This window comes from Tyto alba, unplaced genomic scaffold, assembly GCF_018691265.1.
Source record: "Tyto alba isolate M040663 unplaced genomic scaffold, T.alba_DEE_v4.0 Super-Scaffold_40, whole genome shotgun sequence".
NCBI classification, from domain to species: domain Eukaryota; kingdom Metazoa; phylum Chordata; class Aves; order Strigiformes; family Tytonidae; genus Tyto; species Tyto alba.
This window is the reverse complement of record NW_024881316.1, coordinates 18,304,514-18,330,561: the sequence shown is the minus strand read 5'-3', so window position 1 is coordinate 18,330,561 and position 26,048 is coordinate 18,304,514. Positions and strand designations below refer to the sequence as shown.

Below are 26,048 nucleotides of genomic sequence, written 5' to 3'. Positions count from 1 at the left end.
TTTCAGAGCCTATTCTGAACTTGTCAGCTTTAAGAACATCATATATTTGAAAATGAATGAATACAACTAGTATTTCAAATACTGTTGTTATTGTATAGATTTAATACACAAATATGAGAATTTAAAGAGGAAGATTTAATCTTTGATATTTTGCCATAGTCTCAGCAGTAAGTATAAAAAGAAAGACAACTTCATTTTAGGAAATTACACTCCTACAATCGAATAACTTGTTTTGAGCAAGGTAAAAGGGCCTCTGAGAATGCGATGCATTAGAAAGCAGCTAAACTGATTCAGTTAAGTATGAGACATGAAAAGTTTTAAGCCTTTTTGGAATACATTGACTAAAGTAAATGAGATCTGAGCTAACATTTTAAATTAGGTTAAAATAAAATGGTAGTAATGAGTGGTCAGTAAGTAATGACAAAGGAATAGTCTTAATCCACTTTCCATAGAAATTATTAGCATATACTAGACCCAAATAAAATCATATTAATCAAATAAGATTACAGTGCAGCTGACTTTTAGTTCTGCCATGAAGTTTTTAACTCAAATGACTAAAGATATAACACATTTTACATAATCTTGTACAAGCACCTTGACCTAACTGTGAAAATCTAATGAAATCCATATACCCAGGTGTTTAAAGTGGAGATATAGATCAAGGACCACTTAAAAATGTCTCCTTCAGGAGTGTGTTTCAACTGAATGACCTTCATGTGTACAGAATCCTATTTAACAACAAAAAAAGGCAGTTCAGTTTTGTCGTCTTGCTTGGTATAAATGGCTTAAATTAGCTTACCTACATCAGTGTGAGTAGTTTGGTGTCTGAGAGTGATTCATTGGAATAATATTAGAAGTATATGAGCTGTCAGGAAAAAATCATATCTACAAACCTATTGCAAGCTTATAGTAAATTACTAACATTATTTTCTCATACGGGAATTCTCAAATGTTTATGCTGTCTTGCAAGTTTTATTGCAAGCAGGTAATGAAGAGGGAAGGAATCCAATTACTTTATGCACAAGGCATACAATTCTTACCTAATAAGAGCAAAGAAAGACTTTTTGTTCAGTAACCATAGAAGCAAGCATCTCTGAGCTCAAGTGAGTAAACTGGAAATTGCTTTTAAGTAAGTTAAAAGTGCTTTCCACTAAATTATTTGATGGATCTTCAGGTTTCATAAAGCTTCTTGTGGTTAAGGTAGGGTATAGAAATAAGAAATGCATGGGTAGTCAGATGTGTATGAAACAGACTGAATTCTATATTCATACGAATTTTTCATTGAAGTAGAAAATTAAGGAAAATGTGCAGAGAAGTATTTTTTGTGTGTAATATTAAAGTATGAAAATAGGAGCAGGTAGCCAGACTGGGCAGCTGATGGATCAGATTTTTGACAGTGATTGATATCTTGCTTCAGGGTAGGAGAGATATTTACAGTAGAAACTTATGACTGCTCTGACTGGAGAGTTTTTCTACTTCAGAGCTATTAGTCATGTGGCTTACATCTTGCACCATTTATGCTACCCTTTCCAGTGCTTTTGGGTAACGTAAATGAGAATAAGGTCAATGTTAATCCTAAATACTAGTGTTGAAACCTGCTAAATTATTTACATTAATATCTTGTAGTAGAGAATTCAGCAGAAGTTCCGCTTGTTTTTAAAGTGTTTTTGGGGGAGTTTACATTTCTATTTGGTGTCATGTCTTTTAGAACTCTTAAACCCTTAAAGTTTGTGCATATGAAGATAATTGGCATGAGGTTACGGAAGTAGAAAATGGAAACTTGAATTACCTAACGTTATTCTTTTTTCCTAAAGTCGCTCATTTACAGTGAAAAATAACCACAGTATTTTCACTGTGTGCTGACACTTTTGAACTAAGCCTTACCAAACAAGTTTGTTTCACCATTGTCAATTCCAGTGTAAAATGCCCTCAGCTACCTGTCAGAGGAAAGTAATCTGGTGAGCAGGGATGAGCAGAAAGTAGCCCATAAATACAAAGGTTAGACTGACTTATAGGCTCTGGAGTGTATGGTCATATTAAAAAAATGTTCTGAAAGGTTTGCAGTGTCCTTAATAATTTCACAAACTTGGATTATTTTCCTATTTTGCCACAATAGTAATTAAAAAAAGAGAATGGGGTTAACTGCAGAGCGATGTAGTTGCTGCTAGATCTGAATATTCTTACTTTTTTCTCCTTCTAAGTCTAACACTTACCAGAAGACCTCACATATGTTGTCTGTTCTGTCAACCAAGCAAGCTGGTATAAAGCTTTCCACTTCCCTCTTGTCTTCCCCTACCCATCTTCTATACCTAGTAGCCAGAAATGCATATGGGCACAGTGCTGTGAGTTGGGAAAGGACAAGCTGTTGTTTTGCAGAAAAGGAGCATCGATAACACCAGCAACAGACTTCTTAGCATCCTGTTATGTATGTGAATTTAATAGATGCGTGACTGTCAGTCATGCTGGTACTGACCCTCCTTTTTGTCTTGACCATGAAATAATCATATCCCTTGTAGACAACACTGTATGTGCTATACTGTAATCTTTGTGCAGAGGAAGGAGGAGGATTGACTTGGCAATGCTTTCATTATTTTTCTTTCCTCTGAGGCAGAATGAATTACTCATTTAATGGTTATCTCCAAAAATAGGTGACTGAACAAAATCTCATGAAATGCCTAAGACACTGGGCTTCCCACCGTATGCAGCTTATGCTTCAGGTGTTACTTAGTGTTCTTCATAATCCCGTCTCCTTCAGACTTGCTGTCTGAGCCTCTGCGAGAAGACATAGCTGCTCGTTCCAGGGAGTGAGAGTTTACCTTTGGATGAGTCTACTGCAAAACTGTAATGCTCAGATTCAGGCCTTCAAGGTTCATTTATGCTAACCTTCAATGGGGAGACAGAACTTGGGAATTGACTGAGGTGTGTAGGGTGAGTTCCACATATAGATGTACTCACTTGACTAAAGTGGTGCTTGTATCTGCTTGGCAAGGTCTGTAGGAAGAGGAGGTGGTTATGAAGAAAACAGACCAACAGTGGTGAATTACTGCTGGCTGTACGTGTATATATATGTATGTGTGTGTGCATATACAGTCCTTGAATTTTTTAAACAAGGTTCTTAGAGGTTAGCTCGCTTTAATTAGTGAAACAAGAAATATGGTTGTGCAAAACTAACAAAACTAAAATGATACAGTTATCAAAAGTATTACATCAATATGGCATATGTTGATGGCACGAAGTTCAGAAGGCACATCATATGGTACTGAACATCCATCTCTTGGGTCAGTTCAGGTCTTCCCAACTTCTTACTTAGCCCCAGCCTACCTGCTGCAGAGGCAGAATGGGGAAAAGAGAAAAAGCCTTGATGCTGTGCAAGCAGTACTCAGCATTAGCCAAACACTGGTGTGTTAAACAGTTATAGCCACAGATCCAAAGCATAGCACCATACCTGCTGCTATGAAGAAAGTTAACTCCATCCCAGCCAGACCCATATAGGCAATTAGTTTTCAAAATAAATGGTATAAAGTAGATGTCAGTTCTCTTGTCCTTGTCAAAAAAAGTCCTTATTTACTAGATACTTTGCTTTCGAGTAACATAGAAGAGGGAGAAACAAGTCTGTAAAATGAACTCTAGAACTTAATGTATAAATAGAGTAATTAACACTATTGCTGATTTATTTGGCTTCATTTAACTTCAGGAAAGTGTTTCACATAAATTAAATTGAACTGGAATGGTCTTAATAGTGGTATATTGAGAGCAATACACTGTGAGAGTTCAAGAAAAGGTAATACTGGTTTGTATAAAACTGAGCATGGCTTTTTAAATTGAGACCTAGTATGGACAAATTGTTAAAATTTTTTTTTCTGACCTAAACTGGTGTTCTTACCCTATTTTTCAAAATAAAACCTCAGATAACTTTTACTGTTGTACAAAATGAGTAAAGAAAGAATAAAGGGGGAAGGCACAGCAATGCAACATTAAGTGCAGGTTGCTGAATTAAAAGATACTCTTTTATGATGGAATGTAAAACTTTCTCGGTTTATGTAAATTGGAAAGTTTTCTGCAGTGATGTTCTTTTGATCTTTAAGGATGTAGTCAGACTTTGAGCAAAATAAAACTCAAAACTTAAGTACAAATTTTTGTGCCTTTTCCACCAAAACCTGATGGACTGGAAATTACTGTAAAATCTCAGAGGTGAAATTTTAGGAAAATGAGCAAGATTGATTAAATCATAGCCAGTATCTGTATGAATTACAAGCAGTCTGGCTGTTGCAGCTTCCATGAATGAAACCATCAGCTCAATGTGAGTCTAAGAAACGTACATTACATAGAAGTATTAAGTAGGCTTTGTCCTACTTTAAGATTGTAATAAGTGGCCTGATGTTCTCCACAGTTGTCTGCTTTTTAATTTTGTTTTTGATGAGTTCTTAGGACAAAACCTTAAAGTCGACCATGGTGCACTGTGGAGGTATATGTAGATTGCCAGCATATATAGTTCTGTCCCCTAATTTCAAGCTGATTGACTTCCAGTGAAAGTGGAAATTCGGTGAAGATCCAGATACTAATTTCTGTATTTTCCTTTTACTTAAGTAGGAATGAGATGCTGCTTTTTATCTGTAAACATAATTTCCTCAACTGTTCATTTTGTTAGAATTATGGGAAGTTCCTAACTATTTAAAAATATTTGCGCTTTAGATACTGAAAGATGGTTAATCTTGTTACCTGAGGACTACTTACAGATAAGATATTAGTGCCGTGCTGTCACATTATACTTTTACTGTATTGTAGATGTACAGCAGACAGGATCTAGATGTAGCTGAATTTGGGTATAAAATTGGGAGTCAGTCATCGTTGGACACTAAATGGAGAACTGAATGAGAGCAGAAACTTGAAGAGGAAATTGTTTCTATGATAACACCTTTATCAGTTTTTAGCAAACTACACACATTTGTCTTATACTTTTAATAAAATACAGTCAACACAGGTCTTAGGGAAATGCTATCCATGTGCTTATCTAATAGCTTGATAATTTGTCTATCTTCTAAATACTAAGACAAAATTCAGATATTTTATGAAGGAATAGCATTTGTATTAGTCTTCTGTGTATCACACAGTCTTTTCTAAAGAATAAAAAAATAGAAGTTCTGATTAGACAATAGAAGAAAAAGCTACTTTTGACCTCAGTCTAATCGTTCTTGATTCCTGTTAAGTATTCACCTTCCCATACTATCATCATGGCATGCCTCCCAGACGATCCTCATAGCAACTGTTGCCTTTCCTGCAGTAGTACTTGATTATTTTTCCCAGATTCCTTTTATTAACTATGGAGTATTAATATTGCATAATGTGCCTGCAGAAGATATTTGCATTTAATTGCTGAAGCAATCTAAAGAGCTGCTACTAAAATGACCTCTGCAGGGTAGCTTCAGGAAGAGGCTATGGTAGATACAGATGAGACAAAATCCAGTAAGGAGGAATGATTACTCCTAGAGGAAAGGGCTTGTTGCTACAAACCCAATCTGGAGCAGTGTTTCTGTGCATTAGACATCGCACCAGCCAAGATGGATGAGCCCCTGAGAAATCACAGTATTCCACAGAAGATTGCTTTAGCCCCTTCCACTGAGAAAATTAAGAGATTGTTAGAGTGCCAGAAAGCATGAAAGACCTTCAGCCTTGGCAAAAACGTCTGCCAAGAGTGAATAAAATAGCTGACAATTTCTGTACTCTCTATCGTTTGAGAGAATCACAGAATCACAAAATGGTTGAGGTTGGAAAGGACCTCTGGAGGTCATCTGGCCCAACTCCCTGCTCAAGCAGGGGTAACCTAGAGCAAGTTGCCCAGGCTTGTATCCAGGCAGCTTTTGAATATTTCCAAGGAGGGAGACTGACAACCACCCTGGGCAACCTGTGGCAGTGATTAGTCACTCACTCTCTCAGTGAAAAGGTGTTTCCTGTTGTTCAGACAGGACCTCTTGTGTTTCAGTTTGTGCCCATTGCCTCTGGTCCTGTGACCAAGCACCACTGAAAAGAGCCTGGCTCCAGCTTCTGCACATCCTCCCTTCACATATCAATATACATTGATGCAACCCCCCGAGCCTTCTCTTCTCGAGGCTGAACAGTACCAGATCTCTCAGCTCCTAGGAGAGATGCTCCGGTCCCTTCATTATCTTTGTGGTTCATCGTTGAACTTCCTCCATTATGTCCATGTCTCTCTTCTGCTGCAGAACCCAGAACTGGACACAACATTCCAGGTGTGATTTCAGCAGTGCTGAGTAGAGGGAAAGGATCACCTCCCTTGAACCTTCTGGCAATAATCTTCCTGAAGCAGCCCAGGAGATACCATTAGCCGCCTTGGCTGCAAGGGCAAATTACTGGTTCATGGTCAACTTAGTGTCCACCAGGACGTCCAGATCCCTTTTTGCAAAGCTGCTTTCCAGCTGGGGGTTCCCCAGCATAAACTGGTGCCTGGGGTTGCTTGTACCCAGGAGCAAGACTTTGTACTTTCCCTTCCTGAACTGCATGAGGTTCCTCAGTCTGTTTCTTCAAACTGCTGAGGCCTCTCTCGATGGCCGCACAACTGTCTGGCATATCAGTCACTCCTCCCAGTTTTGTGTCACCTGTAAGTTTGCCGAGGGTACACTCTGCCCCATCGTTGAGCTCATTAATGATGTTGAACAGGACTGGACCCTGGCATACACCACTAGTGATTGGCCTCCAATTATATTAATCACCATCCTCTTGATCTGGCCATTCAGTTAGTTTTCAATTCCCACCTCACTGTTCGCTCATCTAGCTAATACTTCATCAGCTTCTTTATGAGGATGTTATGGGAGACAGTGTCAGAAGCCTTTCTGAAGTCAAGGTAGACAATACACACTGCTCTGCTTGTCTACCAAGGCAATCATAACAAGAAATTGTAGAAAGTTATTGGGTTGGTCAAGCATGACTTCCTCCTGGTGAAACCATGCCGATTCCTCCCAATCACCACCTTGTCCTTCATGTGCCTGGAAATGGTTTCCAGCATTAGATGTTCCATCACGTTTCTAGATATCAAGGTGAGGTTGAGGGGCTGGTAGTTTCCTGGATATTCCTTATCTTGAAGGTAAGAGTTACGGAAGAATGTACTTAAGTAAAAGGTTAAAAGGGCAGCATTAGGGGAAAAAAACAGTAAAGGATTACTGTATGCCAGTTACCTGTCATCTAGGTGATTGCAAAAATTTATGATGCCCATATTGGATCTGAATAATGAGTGTGTCTGCGCCTCTACTGAAGAGATGTGCTTTATAGGTGAAAATATTTGTAAGAGGTTATAAGGTTAGTTCTTTATTTGCCTCTTTAAGTTGGCAGTTACCTAATACCTGCTGAACAAGGGATAACTTAAATGGGTTATTGTGGCTCTTTTCAAAACAGGGGCTCAGTTTTTCTTAAGGCAGAAAATTCCAAGTCATGCTAGATAAGCTGATCATGCAGAGGATGCAGAAGAATTGACTCCCTGGAAGCTTATTCTGGCCTCAGTTTCTTTCAGTGATATTTGCAAATAAACTGTTTACTGTAATCTCAGAATAATTTAAGGCAGATCACGTTGCTTGCTTTCAGTAGGTACTCCAACATGAGAATAACCTTGAAGAACAGTGTAGTGGTCAGTAGTGACAACTGTGAAAAATGGAAGTGTAAGTTCTACATGTGAAAGATGTTTCGATGCTGTGCTGTTTGCAAGGACAGTGTTTCAGAAGAATCTATTAGTACCATAAAAATCATTTCACATGAGAAGCTGTTAATATATGACCCAAAGTAAATATATCTAGGAATTACTATAGCTATGTATTTCACTTAATAAAACCATGTATGTTGCTAAGCCAACCCTGAATGTTGTAAAAAAAACAGTAATCCCAGTAACCTTGAAGGCTCCACTTGAAAATAAATGCACAAAGTTGTGTACCTGTTCCCTTCTATTTGGCTTTTTCATAGCAGATTTTTAATGTTATTTTTAGGTTATTTAATGCTGCTTAGTCTCCTGTTTTTATGCAGCCTTTTTCCAAAGGACTCAACAAAGAATAGTTTATCTAGTATTGGTGTCAATACTTAAAAATAATTGCTGTGGGAGCCAAGCAGGCTAGTAATAGAAACTGAGATGAATCCCAGTGCAGTAGGATTCCCAAGCATTTTTCATGCTATATTGTACCTCTACAAAATGCAGTAATTTTTAGATAAAGCACAACACTAAATTAAACATTAAGAAATGTCACTACCTTGTTGTTCAGTTTTTTGCGTGTTGCACAGTTCTGTGCTTGCTGTGTGCAATATTTAGCTTTAACATCTCAAAAGACCACTCTCTACATAAAGCTTAGTCATGTATAAGTCTTGTTGGAGCAAAACTACTAAAAAGAAATTAAACATCACGATTCTCTTTATGATTTGGAATAAAATTTTCAAGTGGCTCCAGTGTGACTTCCCTTTTTGTTCTTTTATGAAAGTTTCAACACCTTGTTTATGCCAGAATTACATAGGCTGGAAAGGACTTCTGGAGGTCCTCTGCTCTAGACTCAGAAATATGGCATGAACACTTTTAGTCAGGCATTGTTTTTCATTATACCTTCTTCTACAGTCAGGTAGCCCAAGATTCATGGGGTCAGTTTTCATGAGAGAACATGACTGTTTTAAGAAACAGCATGGTAAAGGGGGATTATTTATTCTTAAATTAAGAATAATTGCATGCATGCGAATTTCTTGTTCTAACTCATCCCATTAGTGTCAACCTTACTTAATTTATGCATAAGTGTAGGTGACTTTAGAAAAGTTCCTCTCCATGTCTGAATCGTGGCAGACCTTAAGCACCAAACAAATGTCTTCTGAATTTGCACAAAAGGCTTCATATGTGGCATGGAGCAGTTTAACCAGAAACAAAGACATACCAAATTTTAAAAGTGTTTGAAATCTCGGACAGGAGAATAGGAAATTCCAGCAACTGGTGTGTGCTATGGTGAGAGAATGGGGGGAACAGCATAGTGTTGCAGGTAAAATTAAGGGTAAGAGGAAGGTTTATTTGTGCCAGATAGCTTCTGAATATTGCTTTGTGTGACCACTGTTGTACAGATGAAGTATTGGTAAGTTGTTAGGTGACTAATAGCTTTTTGTCATTTTTCAGACTGAAGCTTAGTGTGTTGGTGAAAACTGTGTTGCTGTAAAGTAGCTAAATAGTGCTTTAAGGAGAAAAGCTCCATCAAGGAAACAAGTGGAGTATTAATGTCTAGAAATACTTGTAATGCTAACAAGCTTGAAAATTAATTTTACAATTTTTCTTAAACTGACTAACTATGAAGTAACCTTAAAACCTATTAGTTTATGTACTGGCAAGGGAGCAAAATGTGAAGGAAACTGCTGATCAAGAGATATAGTAATGCTATTGGAAAAGGGTATATTAAATTATATTATTTTTATAAAGTTCATATTATTATACCTTGTACCTTCATTGCCTTTCTTATTGAGAGAGTGATGAAACAGAAATATGCATTTAATAATTACTGAAAACGTTCATTTCACAAAGCAGAGGCTGTAAGTAGATTATTCCTACTGTATTTTTAAATTTTTAGTTTAGGTAATGAGATTAATTTGCTGCACTAATAAGTACTAATTTGCTACAGTAATAAGTACTAAATAAAAGAGAGTGCTATTTGAACTCTTATCTGTTTAGTTCTTAATAACATATGCAAAAGTGTTCTCGTTTCTGTGAAAAGTTTGTATTCTAAACCAACCCTGTCAAGATTTAATTTATTTTAAACTTGTGCTTTTAGGTAGTTATCATAAATCTTATCTGGAGTAATGAAGATTTGCACATTTAATATAATTCTGACAGTTTTGCTTTTCAATTTAAAGAAGTTGTTCTATATTCAGAATTGTTAAGCTGCTGAAATAAAAAAAAAAGTCAGTTTCCTGATATCAAGCAACATGTCAGAAGCACTTTTTACAGCTTCTGTGACCTGTGATGTTCCTTACAGAGATGGAGAAGAAACAAACGTGCAAATTTTTATGATAGATTCTGTTCTGAAATACTCATTGTTTATACTGATTGATGCTCATAATAGTAATTTGTGGTTTATGGCATATTTACTGAGATATGGTCAGTTGTAGACAACTTAATTTTGAATGGTCACTTTTAGAATATTTTTGATAGACAAAAATTTACTTTCCAAAAACATACTTTTTTCTCATACCAAGGACAAGGGGTTTTCCCTCTGCAATATTGAATAACATTTAGAATCAGTGTGCTGTTCTTCATATCACATACTCAAAGATGAAATTTGTATTACAATATAGAATCAGGAATCCATGGAATATTTTTCCAGCAGAGAGTTTCCCAAACAGTTTTGATCTTGAACAAGATATGTAAAGTCAACTTAAGGACTTTTGGCATGAGGAAGCAAGTATTTCTCTGAGAGATTAACAAGGATCAGTTTGAGTGTGAAGATACCTGTTTCCAGTAGCTGCAGAAATGGAGTTCAGTTAATTGCCACGCTTTCCTGGAGCTTTTCAGTGGAGGCTTTCTCAGGAAAGAGGAGTGTCAATAGTATGATAGGCTTCTGTTCACTTGGGCCATCTTTGAATACTCTTGAGTTTTCTCACTGATCTTCACAAACACCAAGCTTGTTAATATTGTCGTGGTTTGAGCCTGATTGGCAGCCAAATACCATGCAGCTGCTCATTCCTCCCTTCCTTAGTGATGAGAAGGGACAAATGAGCCAGGCTTGTGATTCAAGATAGGACCAGGGGTTCAGGTCACCCGTTATGGTCACAGGCAAAAGGCAGACTCCTTAGGGGAAGAAAAAAAGAACAACATTTATTACAGACATTAACAACAATACTTAACAGAAGTGAGAAGCATTGCCACATCTTGAGAACACCTTCCCCCCACCCCTCCCTTCTTCCCGGGCTCAGCTCTGCTCCCGATATCTCTACCTCCTCCCCCAGTGGCGCAGGGGCAGGGAATGGGGGGTGCAGTCAGTGCTGCCGCTGCTTCCATCTTCGGTGGGGGGAGCTTCTGGAACTTGTTCTCCCTGCTCCATCGTGGTCCCCCTCTCACAGGAGACAGTCTTCCACAAACTTCCTCTGAAGTGAGTCCCTCCCATGGGCCGCAGCGTTCCCCACACTGCTCCGTCATGGGTAACTAACTTTCTCCGACTGGATTCCCTCCCACGGCTGCAGCCCTTCCCGAGCTGCTCTGGCGTGGGACACCCCCGCATGCTGCAATCCTCCCAGCGCTGAATTACAGCAGCGGGGCTGCCTTTTCCTATGAGACCCCGGCCTTCTTCGGGCACAGCACCTTGATCAGTCAGGCGAAACAAAACACAGGCCATAAATCAATGTCTGCTCCACCGTTGATCTCCATGGGTGGCGGGGGGGGGCCGCCCTGCCGTCTCACCACAGGGTACAGGGGGGTCTCTGCTCTGGCACACCTCCCCCCTCCTTTCTTCCTCCGTTCCTCCACTGACCTTGGTATTCATGCAGCTGCAGCAACTCCTCCTCACAAATACCTTCTTAAATACGTTATCACAGATGTGCAGCTGATTGGCTCAGTTTTGGTGCAGAGGTGGAGCTGGCTTGGAGCTGGGGGAGCTTTGAGAAGCTTCTCACAGGGGGCCACCCCTATAGCCCCCTCCCCTGCTACCAGAAAACCCCACCACTCACTTAAACCCAGGACAACTCTTTATCCCCAGTTTGCAGGAGAGAAAAGGAAAGTATTACCTAAATAAGGAGAAATTTATACCCATGTGTTGAACTATAAATTTCTTCTAATACTAAATATTAAGATTTAATGACTGCAGCAACCTCAGGAGCTTCAGTGACTCTATCAAAGCCATATTATGGGTATGATAAAGGTGAGAGTGAAGCAGATTCTGTTGGTGTCAGCCCAGTGCCCAGCCTGACAGTGCTCTACCACCATTATTTGGTCATCTGTTCTAGTTGAAGGCTGTAGTCATTGGTCAGCTAATCCAGTTCATCGTTTTGTGTTAAGGAACGAGTAAACACATATTAAATGCATGCAAGAGAATGCATTTGACATGTCACTACTATAAACCAGTTTGTATTAATTTTAAGAATTATTGTTTTGATGGATTTGGGTGATCAGCCTGATACCTGTATGAGAAGAACTATAAACAGATTTATGAAATCATTTTCATAACCAAATTTCATGTCAGTGCCATCTTACATTCTGAAGTGTCTAGACAAGAAAAGACTAGGAGTTCCTTTTTCCAAAGGAGAAGAATGCTGTTATTTGCCTTCAGGTTTACAAAGGAAAAGATCTTGAACCCAGATCGCGTGCATCGGTGCTTAGCATCTGTAAGGCTGCATTTTCTGCAGATGCTGCTTTCAGGAAGGCTAAATAATGTCATTAATCTGCTTCTAATTTTTAAATTTAAGCTTTTGAAAACTTGAAGATTTTATTCTGTAATGCTGCAGAGCTGTATAGATTGGATGCTTAAATTAGTCAATAATTCAAATTACAGAGAGCTTTTTGCTTTCAACCTATCCCACAAATTAGATTTATTTAAAAATTGATTGCATACCAGTGAAAGTATAAGGATAATTCTTTACAGTAATGTGCCGTGTCCCTTTTGACCATAACTGCAACTTATTTCATTACAAATCAAATTCATTATGATAAACAAATATAGAAAAGGGTTTTTACTTCTGATACTGGAGCAGCATTTTTAATGAGAATTTTTTAAGCACTGTACCTTTTTCAAAAAGGTTACTTGTGTATGTCTGTTTTCCTTTAAAGCCACAGAAGAAAGAGGATCAGCAATCAGAAGCTAAAGCAAGTCCAAAAAAGTCATCAGAACCCACTATTGACCTTTTAGGACTTGGTAAGCAATACATAATTACCTGTTTTTAAATCAAACACAAATACATTGGTTTATATTTTAATTGAGATGCTTCTGTTTTCTCTGTGCTTACTGATAGTTAGATGAATTTGAAAACCGTAAGATTGAGTCTATGAATTTGAAACTGTAAAGGAAAATGCCATAGGGATCTGGGTATGTCAATACTTGTGTTTTGCTAAGGAGAGTAATGAGCTCCTGTGGGAAGGGGATGTTATCAAAGTGATCTTCAAAGGGCTTGTGGATTGTGGTATTTCAATGCTTATGATACAAGTGTACTTTTTAATGAAAATGCTGAGATCATCTGAATTGTATATCTGTAAAATACCTTGTATCATTAAATTCCTGTGTTAACAGTAAACTGCCTGACCGCAGCTGACTAGTATCTTGTAAAACTTAATACACTGGACATTTCATTATTGTGTACAGACTGTGACCATAATTCATTTTTATCTAGTATAACTTTTGGCTTTCTGACTGGCAGGTAGCTGTGTATTTGTCTTGTAAATAAATGGGTTTTGACCAGAATCATTTAATTTGCACTTTCTGGCTATATGGTTGTGTTTTTATGCTTTTCCTCTGCTTGTTGAAGGCTATATTCATAATGTTGGTCTTCCGTTAATCTTATGTTACTGAAATGTCTTTTTTTCCATTCAATAGAATCTTAAAATGGAACTGGAAGAAAGAAATACTACAGTCACTATTTTTATTTCCTTTTGTTGTTCAGTGTTAGGAAAAGTTTTGGAAGAGTTGTGACTGGTTATTAAGAGTATTCAATTTATATTAATAGAATGGTTATTCTTAAATTTCTACGTAATTTGTGCAGGATATTGGATGAGGCTGCTAAGTCTTTTAGACGTAATTATTCTAAAAACTTGACTTTGTAGAAAATTTTTTTAATTTTTGGTTTTAAGGTATGAATAATATTGCAACAAAACAATAAATGGCTTTTCTGTTTTAGAATTCACACTGTCATTCAAAATGCATGTTATTTTCCCTCTGAATATAGAGTAGCTGTAAAGTACTGGTTTTGTACCAGTTATCTGTGTGTTGTGGTCCATATCTCATTCTAAGTAATCTGCTACCGTAAGCAAGCAAATCTTAATTAACACAGTAGAAGTTAGATTATGGATGTATGAATGGACCCATTAAAAAAAGGTAATTTAGATTTGATGGAAAGCTGATTCTTCTTTATTTTCCTTTATCAGACCAACAACCTAATTAAGAACTAAAATATGATCAATATGTGGTTTTGAGATTGCTACGCTTCTGTATCCTTTTAGTCATGATTTGGAAACAATATTGGTCATACCGTTTTATGGTATGATAATGAATTTGGATTACATAGACTAACTTGAGATGTAATATGCAATAGAAAAAGTATTATAATTGGTGTTCAACAGCTGTGCTTCTTCAGTGAGGTATACAAAGGGCAAAGTTTATAATTTGTATGTTAAAACCCCATAATTTTAGAGGAGGGAGAGTAAAGATCTTTTAAATAACAAATTGAAAGGCAGTATAATAAGCCAGTGGCACATGATACCCACTGAGCTGCAAATAAGGTATGTGTTAATGAGAGCAGACCTGCATATCTCATTCAAAGTTTTTTAATTAATGCCTGCACTAAGCTACTTCAGATAGTATTAAAAGAAAGATCACTTCAACCCAGTGTGTCACTAGAATGATAGAATATGATTGGAAAGTTGGAAGGGAGCTCAAAAGACCATGTGGTCCAACCTATGGGAAAAGGAGCCTAGATGAGATTATCTAGTATCCTGTCTGATCACATCTTGAAAACCTCCAGTGATAGGGACTCTACCACATCTGTGGGGAGGTTGTTCCAGTAATTGTTCTCACTGTAAAAAATTTCTTTCTATGTTGAGATGAAACCTCTCCTGGTGCACCCATTGCCTCTTGTCTTCTCCATGTAGCTCCTTGTGAAGAGAGAGCCTTTGTCCCCTTTGTAGCTGCCCTTTAAGTACGGGCACACTGGGATGAGATTCTCCCCGAGCCTTCTCTTCTCCAGGAGAAAAGATCGAACTCGTTCAGTTGTTCCTTATAGGCCAGGTTCTCCAGCCCTTTGACCATCTTTGTGGCTCTCCTTTGGACCCTCTCCAGTCTGTCAGCGTCCGCTTCTTGAATTGGGACCGGACCTGGGAACAGACTCCATGTGTGGCCTGACAAGCGCCAAGTAGAGCGGGATGATCACATCTTTATTTCAGCTAGTAATACCCCTCTGGATGCAGCCCAGAATCCAATTTGCCTTCGTTGCTGCAGCAGCGCACTGCTGATTAAAATGTTTGATATGTCATATCAAACAATATTAAAATGGATACGATTGTGTAGCTCATTCTTCTTACTGAGTAGACATGTTTCTAATGAGGATTCATTCTCTTAGGACTTCATTTCTGCAAATGAAGAACAGCAGCAGCTTTTACTAGGGCAGATCGGAATTGCTTATGATAGCAGATTAAGTAATTTTAATGGATCACAATTAATGCTAGAATAATATTGGCTTCCAGAAAAGACCAGCTTCTTGGAAAGTATTTTCTTGAATAAGCCTCAGTGCTGGATTTGGGCATGGGGTTAACCTTTGGGTCATTGCTGTCTTTGCCTCAGTGTGTTTGTAATACTGACCTCATCAGGAGATAAGCATCCTGTGAGATAGGACTTACCCAGTGAAAATTGTAGCTCGACAAGATAAATTTCTAAAAATAAATTGTTTTTTGTTTTTCTTTACAAATTGCAAAATTGTCAAGATAATATGCCTAGGCAAATTGTATCTTTATATCTTGTAATAGCAGAAGAGGCATAATATCCTCAGTGACTGTACTATCATGTTCGTGTTTCTTTTGAGCCTTTTTAAATAGATTCATGTGGTTCCCTCAAGTTCCTGTTCAGGAACTAATTATTCAGTCTAATTATTGATATGCTGTTTGGATATTCACTTTTTGATGATCTGACAACATTTGTGGCTTTTGGCCTTTTGTTTCAGAGTAGATTTTAGCTCAGTTCTCCACATACAGAAAGGTGGGGAAATGACATGTACAAGCTAAGTACTCATATACTCTCCACAAACAATAGTGTTAGTTTTCTTGCTGTGCAACCCCAGATTCCTTCCCTCTCTTCCCAATTTGTGAGAAATGACAACCTATTTCTGTAGGTTAAAACTGAAGCTGCTTTTTTAGTCATCTCTACAATTATTTGGATCTTATCCACACTGAAAGAGTACCCTATTGAAAATGTGGGGACTTAAGATTTATGCTAAAATCAATAATGTGGGATTTGATAACATTAATTTTTAATAGAATTATAGGAAACATTTTTCAGTTTGGAAACCACAGTCTGTAAACCATAGTTCTTTAACACTTAAGTCATTGGCAGTGCTGTATTTTCATCTCTCTGGTGTTAACCTTGTGCTCTGTGCTCCTTTTTGGGGTTTTTGTCTTAGAAGGTAGATGTCTCTACTTACGCCAGATTGATGTAAATACAGTTATTTAAAATACTTGTAAAAAAATGTATGATAGCTATGTACACTAGTGGGAATCTAATCTTGGCATATTACATGGGCAATTTTGGATCATTCTGTTTGTCAAGGTATGTCACTTAGAAATTATTTCAACATACAGAAAAAATGAAAAATTAATATTTTTAAACTATATTACCTTACAGAATTATCAGAAAGAACGAAAGTGCATTTTACATATTCTGCATCTTTTGCCATGCTTAGATGCGTCCTTCATAAAATAGACAATTGCACATTCTGGAATAAGCATTGTAGTAAGTTACAATGAATGACCAGAAGAAAAGATGTTGATTATGTTGTTGTTATTAACTGAATGTGATGTATGGGGCATTCATCCAGCATGGTTGGGGGTAAAGTATGATATGCAAAAAGCTGCTTATCTGCTTGTGTGAGGGACATATTCTCTGCAGGAATTCTGTGAAGTTTTGAGAGCTTTATCATGGTATGAAATGTAGCTGAATGTTGCATAACTGACAAATGTACATTTGTTCGTGCTCTTTAGTAAGTATCAAAGCAGCATGATTGGTCGTTGGAGAACTATATTTAAGAAGTAATAAATACACATTTTTAAGTACATAAATATCACATATACATATATAGATCATAGACTCATAGAATAGTTTCGGTTAGAGGGGCTCTTTAAAGATCATCTAGCTCCAACCCCCCTGCCAAGGGCAGGGACACCTTCCCCCAGCCCAGGTTGCTGAAATCCCCGTCCAACCTGGCCTTGAACCCTTCCAGGGAGGGGGCAGCCACAGCTGCTCTGGGCACCCTGTGCCAGTGCCTCACCACCCTCACAGTGAAGAATTTCTTCCTTATATCAAATCTAAATTTACCCTCTTTTAGTTTAAAACTGTTCCACTTCATCCTGTCACTACTCTCTCTGATAAAGAGCCCCTCCTCATCTTGTAGGCCACCATGAAGTGCTGGCAGGCCGCTGGAAGGTCTCCCTGGAGCCTTCTCTTCTCCAGGCTGAACAGCCCCAACTCTCTCAGCCCAACCTCACAGGAGAGATGCTCCAGCCCACCATCATCTTCGTGGCCTCCTCTGGGCCCACTCGAGCAGGTCCCTGCCCTTCTGATGCTGGAGGCCTCAGAGTTGGACACAGTATGGCAGGTGGGGTCTCATGAGAGTGGAGTAGAGAATCCCCTCCTTTGACCTGCTGGCCACACTGCTCTTCATGCAGCCCAGGATGTGCTTGGCTTTCTGGGCTGTGAGTGCACATTGCTGGCTCATAATTCAGGTTTCCATCCACCAGTATCCCCAAGTCCTTCTCCTCAGGGCTGCTCTCAAGCCACTCATTACCCAGCGTTGTTTGTACTTGAGATTGCCCCGACCCATGTGCAGGACCTTGCCCTTGGCCTTGTTGAACCTCACGAGGTTTGCATGGCCCAATTCCTTGAACTCATAAACATGTTAACAGCAATACTATAAATGTTAAGATTTTGCTTAGGTAAGCAAGGTATCTACCCAAAATGAAAACCTTTACAACCACTTGAGGCATACAGCACTGTTATCTTCCTGGTTTTCCACATTTTATTTTAAGAAGTATTATATAGAAATGGCCTCCCAATGAATGCTTTTTCACTTCTGCAAAGTTTTTAGCAGTAAATACAACTTAACTAATGCAGTAAATAATTCCACAGTAATTTCAGAGAGACAAACCTTGTTTGTATCTTTGCTTCGGATTTTATTTAAAGTACTGAACTGTTTCTCTCAGTTCTGCCTTTCTTAGTAATTTGGTGTAATAAATAATAATAGGCATATTCTCTCTCTGTTGCAAGTCTTGGTATGGCTGACATAAATGATTGTATATATAAAAAATACATGGCAGCTTAGTTACAAAGTTGCTGTAAATAGTTTGCCCCATAGAAAATGAGTTTCAGAAACATAATGCAAAATTTAAGAGCAGATCTTTCTTCCTATTTCCTTTTCTTGATGTCCTTTTTGAAGCTATTCTGCTGGTCATTCTCACTGTTGGTACAGATAAATATGGCAAGAATTAATGGTCTATGTGAAAGCTTTCATAACAAAAGGCAACACTGAATTGGAAATTGTCATATCAGGCATTAATAAAATATATACAGAAGAGCACTGTAAAGGTAAACTTCACTGGAACCCTTCACTTACTAAATATATCCTGGTAAATAGTTTTCGTTTCTGCTATCAGATTTAAACAAGACTTTCTAATCTGAAATGAGAAGCAGCATCTGCTTTTGCACAGTATGGCATACAGCAGTCAGATATTATCTGTCGTGAATTGCAAGAAGAAAAGTTTTTGGGACCACAGCTAGGAACAACAGTGAAGAACAGCATCTATTGACTTTCCACATTACGTTCTCAGAGCATGGAAGCTCTGCCTTGCCTACACTTTCACTGCAATGACTTCTGCCACATCTAATACTTCTTTTCTAGTTATGGATGGGTTTTGCAGAAAAGTGATGGAAGTACTGTTGATTAAAAGTTAGTTCTTTCAAAGTAATTCTGTGATGGCTGAAGCTATGAATTTCTCAAAATACTCAGACAGACCTGTATAACTTAATCTGATTTTTATTTGTTCCCTGGAAAGTCTTCATCCATGTTTCTTTCTGTCAAATACACATCATCTCTTCTAATCGTTTTTTAATGGTAGGCAGCACAAGTTGGATGAAAAGTAATATACTCAGAATAATTTAGAATTCAGGACTCCTCTGGAGTATCTTGCTTACACTACAAAAATATTTTAAAAGGAGGAGGGAAAGGAGGAAGTGCTTCCTAATCCATGACCTGGTGCACTGGAGTTGAGACTATCCATAATCTCTATATAAGAAGTGTGAAGTATTATGTTAAAATACAAGACTGTGTGTGCCTGCAGGCATATATTTATTTAAATGAAGATACCAGTATTGCTACAAGTAATAAACTGGAGTGAAAACTCTGTTCGATTTCTTCTATATTCTGAAATGCAGTTCTTTATGGAATCTTTTAGTTTCATGGCGGGGGGAAATGCTTTTGGAGTCACTTTTTAATAGATATAAATATTCCAACTATTACATTTTTGAGAAATCAGTAAGACAGGATCATCTGTTAGTACTATTCATACAGGCTTAAAACCGTGTTGTAAACAGTAATTCAAAACGTCTGGTTTCTGCACTGGTTCAGATAGGGAAATATTTATTTTTAGTGTAAAATTCATTAAGATATGAAAGGTATGTATATTGCCAAGTAACACTCGTACAGAAGCAATCTAGCGAAAACCTAGGTTTTCATAATATTAATTTAGAAGCAGCATGTTAAATACTTGAAAAATACTGTTCTTGCAAATGTGTTCTCTTGTGAATGTTCTAAATATGTGAAATGCTTGTTTTAGTAAATGATTACATTTAAATGTTCAGTCTTACATGTTAAACTTTTTTACATTGTGAGAAACTGAACCACTTCGGAATGTGACAAGAGATATATTTTTTTAATACATGTGCCTCCCTGAGAAAATGAGAACGTTAAATTATTAATTCCAGACAGTTCTTCTGCGTGAAAATTATGCACTGTTCATTCCTAAATTTATCTGAAACAGTGAACCTTTGGGGAGATGTTTTTGGAACTGCCTGTCTGCAGAATGACCTCAAAAGAATCTTGTTACTTAACTTGCTGGTATATTTTTTACACTCATCTTAAAGCACTGGTGTGGATGGAATGGTGGAGCAGATTATACATATATTTGCTGTCCACTGATTACTACTCATCAGAACAGAAATAGGCAAAGGAGGAAGCCTTTGTACTAAGATGTAAATTGCTTTATCATAATCATAGGGGAGTTTGTAACTTTGCTTTTCAGCAAAGAATGTCAGAACATTGTTGTTAGAACGGCAATCCTCCCAGCAAAATCAAATCAGGACATAGTAATGAAATTAGCTGAGGTGGCTACTTCACTTCTATGGTCATTGTTCAAGCCACTCGCTATTTACTCAGCATAGAAGATCTAATATTGCCAAGCCATTCCCATGGCCATTTTGCCTTTGGGAGATTGTTGGGTCTTTCTTGGTTCTTGCAGACAGCACAGTTACCCTCAGGAGCTTTGCACAAGATTGGGCAATAAATACGCTTGCTGAGGTTCAGTTTCTTGCACATGCCACTCACTTTGTCCTTCTCATATCCCTGCCTTCAGGGTATTTTGGTCCTTCTGATTGGGTCTGCTTGCCATTGCTAGCATGCACAATTTGGTCTCAGTTTCCCATTGACATGAAGTAGATTTGAGAATTAGCAAATACCAAACTCTTAATGTTCGTGTTTCATACTAAATTAGAGTATAAAATAATTTGTGTTTCTGAAGTAGTCACAAAAGCAATCATAGAGCTCCCAAAGAATTGCAAACCAGCACCCTTCAGCCTGGCTGTTTCATAATTCCCTGTATGAAAAAGGTGCAGTAAGTGCTTAAAAAATATGCTGGGGATTTTACATGTACTGAAGTCAGTTCAAAGTTGTGGTTTCTGTAGCAGCTATAGCTGTGCCATATTTCTTATATGTGCTAAGGCATAAAGGTTAGTATCTCTACAGTAAGACTGAATTGAGATAGGCATGGATGGTGGTAGCTTCTGACGTCTTCCACGCTGTCAGATTTTGACATTCGTGACTTATGTGTCAAGCTTTCAAATATACATCAGTGACAGTCTTTATCTTTAAAATAAATAAATACTTTAATGCAAGGCAGCTAAAGGGGGGGGGCACCTTCCGTTGGAGTTGGAAGACAGACAGAAATAAGAAGGCATCTCTGAGTGGTTAAAAATTCTGAATGGATTGTTTCAGAATGCAGTGCGTTCTCGTATGAGTTAACTGCCAGAAATCTTGTTGGTCTACTGTGATAGTTTCCTCAGACAAGTGATTTCCAGGCTGGTGAAATGACTGCTGCTTCTTATTGTTTCTATTTTGTTCCAACTTCTCGATGTCCTGGACTACCAGAAAGGATAGTCTCAAACTGCAGTGAGTTCATGTGGCAAAGCAAAGTAATGAAAAATTACAGTATTTGATGTGCAGGGAGATAAATCTTGCTATAGTCTGTCAGTTATTTGTGTTCTTAAATGAAAAAGTAGAGGAGAATAGAGACCTTGTTTCTAAGTAATAAACTTACTCTTTTGTTTTATTATGTATTTTTTTCTTAGAAAAATAAAATACTGAATCCTCTGAGATTTCTCTTTAGCAACATTTTTTCCCATCTGCTATTACATGAGAGATGGCATTGTGTTATTTTAAATAAGTGTTAGAAGCTTTCTGTGATTTGATTTTAATTAAATACTTCATCTTAACCATGCACTTTACTAATCAGACTGCTTCTTTGTCAGCATTAGAGTTTTAGAAATTTTAAAGACCCTAAACCTCATGTCTGCCTGCAGATTTACATGTTTCTCTGGGGTACTAAGGCACATGTTTCGTGTGTTAGCACTAAACTGTTAATGCTGATAATCTAGTGATTGACTTCATATCTCAAAATGGATCTTTTCAGTCAGGTTAATAACTGTCGTGGATGTAGGACATGAAAAGTAACTTCTTACAGTTTAGTAAAAGGAGGAAGTGACTGTTTTTCTGGAATACATAGCAACTATTTTTTTTATGTCCTTGATGCTTTTCAAAGTTTAATGGTGGTGATCTGTATTCTGTTGTGTTTGAAATATGGAATGTACTGCTATGCTAATTTGTAAATATACATCTGAAGTTTCTGATGGATGTATCTGAAGTTACCTACCTATGCATAACTGTGTGACTTTAAAAACAAACAAAACAACCTAAATCCTTTAATTAGGATGCCATGTGAGTTACAATTTGCTTTACAGAAACTTACTCTGAATAATGAGAGCAGTAGATACAACATGCAGCTAAAAGAAAGTTTATTCTTTAGACATGCTAAAACCTCAGGTAGAAATTGTTTTAGGATGTTAATAGTAGTTTTTTCAGTGTACTGTAATCCAGGAATTTTAGAATACTGATCCTCCTGTGATATACAAAACAGCCATGCCAGTTGTCATGGTGGTGTTTCGTTTGGAGAGGAAGTTTTGCCTTATTTCAGCTAGCTTGTTCTGCCAGAGAAGTCTGACTACTGCAGGGAGTATTGGATACTTTGAGACATAACTTCTTATTTTGCTGTATAAAGATTTCTTAATTTTGCTGTTAACACTATGCAGTCATCATAGCGTTCAGCAGAATCTAGACTCACCTTTCTATTTGTTGAGCAACCTGCTTGTGATATGCTTAAGAATAAAATTTATTAACCAATTCTTTCCACTTATTCTTAGACAGCTTGAATCAAATGAGAAATGGTTGCTCTATTCCTTAAAAAATACTTAGTGATATTGTTGTCCCTACATCTTTTAAAGTATTTTCTTACAATTCTGCTTAAAGCATTATACTTCAGCCCTTTTTTTGTCCTGCACATAGCCACTTTCACCTGGATCACTCAATGCATTCATGTGTTAAAGTGGCTACAAGCACCAAGGCCATGGAAGGTTAACTGTAGAGAGCAAGAGCCCTAGGTTCTTGGGGATAATTAGCCCCGTGTGCCTGGCCCAGTGTGGGTGTTCACGCGGAGCTATAGAATAGTCAGTGCAAAGTACTTTGAAAAAGGGGAAGGGATGGACTTTTTTCCTAATGCAAAGTTAAATTATGTACCCTTAAGTAAATTAGCATATCAAGAATAACTTTATGGATTCTACAATACAAATTTTGATTCAAGAACACAGATCAGTGTATTTTGTCTGATACATAGCAACCAAGTTTGGGCCTTCTTAGTAAGACATCTGTTTAAAATCTCACTAAAAATGTTGGTATGCTTGAAAAAGACATTTGAAAAATGAGTAATGTGTACTGATAAGTTGGCATGGCTGTCCTTAGGGAGATCTTTAAGTGTTCTGTTGTTGTGATTTGTTTGGTTTTGGTTTAGTTGTTTTTTTGGTTTTTTTTTTTTTTGTTTTTTTGGTTTTTTTTTTCTGAAGCACAGTAGTATATCCTCCTTTTTAGGGGAAGAAGTCCTTACAAAATCCAAACAATATCACAGTCTGAAAAATGTCTTCCCTCAAAAATCAAATACATCTTTTATGGGGGCAGGGTAGGAGGGAATGGGCAGCTTTATTCTGATACTGTTAAAATATTAGCAATTTTCACTTTATAATTTGATTCTGTTGTCTTTTAAGATGGTCCAGCTGAAGCATCTGTTACAAATGGAGGCACTGCTGCTGTCACAGCGCTGAATGATGACCTGGATATCTTTGGTCCAATGATCTCTAATCCTTTACCAGCAGCTGCTGTACCTCCTGCTCAGGTAAAATTTATTTAGTTACATGTGTGTGTAAATAATGCGCGTGCACATACCTATTTTACTTCAGGGAATTGTTCATTCACACAGAAGGAATACATACTTCTTAGCACTCATGGCTGGAGACTCTAGCTGTAATGACTATACTTTTCTCACCTCTTCCAGCTTCCGTACTGCCTGGATATAGAATTAGGAGATAATGTGGTCATTCCTTCTGATTCCCCCTGGTTGTCCAGCTACATTGAATTCTGTCTTACCCTGGTGATGGTAGTCATGTTTTCTTTTAATTTATATTCATTTGTCTTGTTCTTTTTTTAGTAGGTATTGCTGAATATATTTTTAATTTATCTTCTCAGATTATTGGGATTTAAGTCATACTTTTTAAGACCTCTTATTGCTTTGTGATGCTGAAATTTAGGAAAGGCTACAACAGATGTTTCTTAGAGCTGCTAAAGATTTGGGATCTCAAGGTTCATACTCAAAATCAAGAACGGATATCAAGAAAAACTAATATTGCTACCTGGGCTGACATGTCTTTTGTCCCCTCTTGGAACTGGTATCCCTTTCTTTCCTCAAGGAAGGGTAGCATAACCCCTGCACCTGGCCTGCTCGCTGTCTTATAGCTATGATAGTTTGGAAGTGACCCCATTGCCACGCTCATTGCAGCTGAGAGAGGCAGCTTCTGGACACACAAAGAAACTGCTTAAAGCTGCAGCTCTCTTAAAGTAGCTATCAGCCTCAAAGAATGAGGTGTTGGTGATGAACATGGCTGGTGCAGATCAGAATGCACATGTGCAGTCTTCTTTACCCAGACTGGCTTCTGAGAGGAAGGCTTTGGAGGAGCACTCAGCTAACCTCCCCATCTGTTGGAATCCTTTTAAGGTAATTTAGAAGCTTATTTTTGCAGAAGGCTTTCTGTCTCACTCAGCTGAACTGAAAAGAGCTGTATGTGATCCTGAATTTATGGTTTGGGACCTGTGATCTGTACTTGTTTCTCTGTATCCAGTAGTTTTCGTAGTATATAAAATGGAAGGGATGATGATGGAAAGGAATTCTGATTGAACTGGCATATTGTAATTTTTTTTCCAAATGTTCTGTTGATCATTCTTGTCATCTCAAAGCATATCTGTGCTGTTAGCAGATTTGATTGTAATTTTTATTCGTTATCCTTTACTCTCCCTTCCCCTACTTGTTGCTGAGGGCTGACTTTGTGCAGTATGCTAGGTAGGATTTTAGAGACTGAAACCACATTTCTTTTTAAACATAAAACTACAGATAGACCGAGCTTCCCACCATGCCTTAAGCCACCCATAAATGGTGAGTCAAATGTGCATTTAGGTTTGGATGTGCTAGTTCAAATTGCAAAGGAAAGTGTTGGTATAGATTTTCTCATCTCTTGTGGAAGTCTCTGTTTAAAGTACCAGAAAGAACAGTGTCTGAGTGCTTGTTGTCTGCTATTCGACCGCCTTACGTCAAAATTGATCTAGATGAGCCTACCTGTAGAGCTAGATGTGAAAAGCAGTAGCCCGTTTCCAGCTTCACTGAGTTTTTTAATGTATCCAGTTTGAGTGTAGATTGAGTAAATTCAAATATAGAATTGTAAAGTTTCCACATGGCCCCAAAATAAGTGGGCCAGCTGTAGTAACGCACGTAATGGGTAAGGTTGAATTCTGGTTTTCCCCCTTCCTGCCTTTCTGAAGCTGTTAAGTGACTTCTTCTGTATGTAGTTACTGTCTGCTCAGGAGAAGAGCAGCATGAGAAACAGGACAAAAGCCTTCTCTTGTTTCTGTTCCATGAACAAGTGATGTGACCTGCTGGTTAAACAAGTGATTTAGCTGTAGAATACAGGAAATCCAAAAGAAGGCTAAATATTTAAGAGTGAGAAAAATCAAAGTGAAGGGTGATTCCCTGGGTGTTGATGATTGATGATGTGTTAAATAATGGAGTGGCTGCTAAAGCATATTGAATTATATGTATTAGCAATTAAAGAACATAGATCATTTAAAGTTTACTTCTGTGATAAAGATGCACCTTCTGTGAGAGACGTGAAGTGTAGTTTATCTTTTATTGTGCTAGCTTCTAGACCAAGTATGGCACTTAGTAAATGGGTTAAAAAGTGGTAGAAAGGACAGTATTATTCTCAGTATCTGGTGTCACTTTGTTTGCATGCTAGAAAGCATGAATATATTTGCTTGCTGTTAACAAGCCAGTCCAGACTTTTAGTGACATTTTGCTTTTTTCTAAGTGCCATAATCAGGTGCAGCAAATAGAACTTTTATCAAGCACATAGTCCTTATGGCATACTGCAAAATTTAATTCTTGGTTATCTTCCTTTTTTAATCAGCAATCTCAAAGAAAATGTATTTTA

The 26,048-nt window shown here is 37.7% G+C and overlaps 1 protein-coding gene across 2 annotated transcripts in view; it reads left to right on the top strand.

Annotated features, from left to right (window-relative positions):
• Positions 1–26,048, top strand: part of SMAP1 (small ArfGAP 1) — a 99,714-nt gene that overhangs the window by 59,315 nt on the left and 14,351 nt on the right. For both annotated transcript variants that reach the window (XM_033002647.2, XM_033002648.2), the window contains 2 exons: positions 12,776–12,860; positions 23,559–23,686. In XM_033002647.2, coding sequence (XP_032858538.2) covers positions 12,776–12,860; positions 23,559–23,686 — 213 coding nt within the window. The remainder of the gene's footprint in view (positions 1–12,775; positions 12,861–23,558; positions 23,687–26,048) is intronic.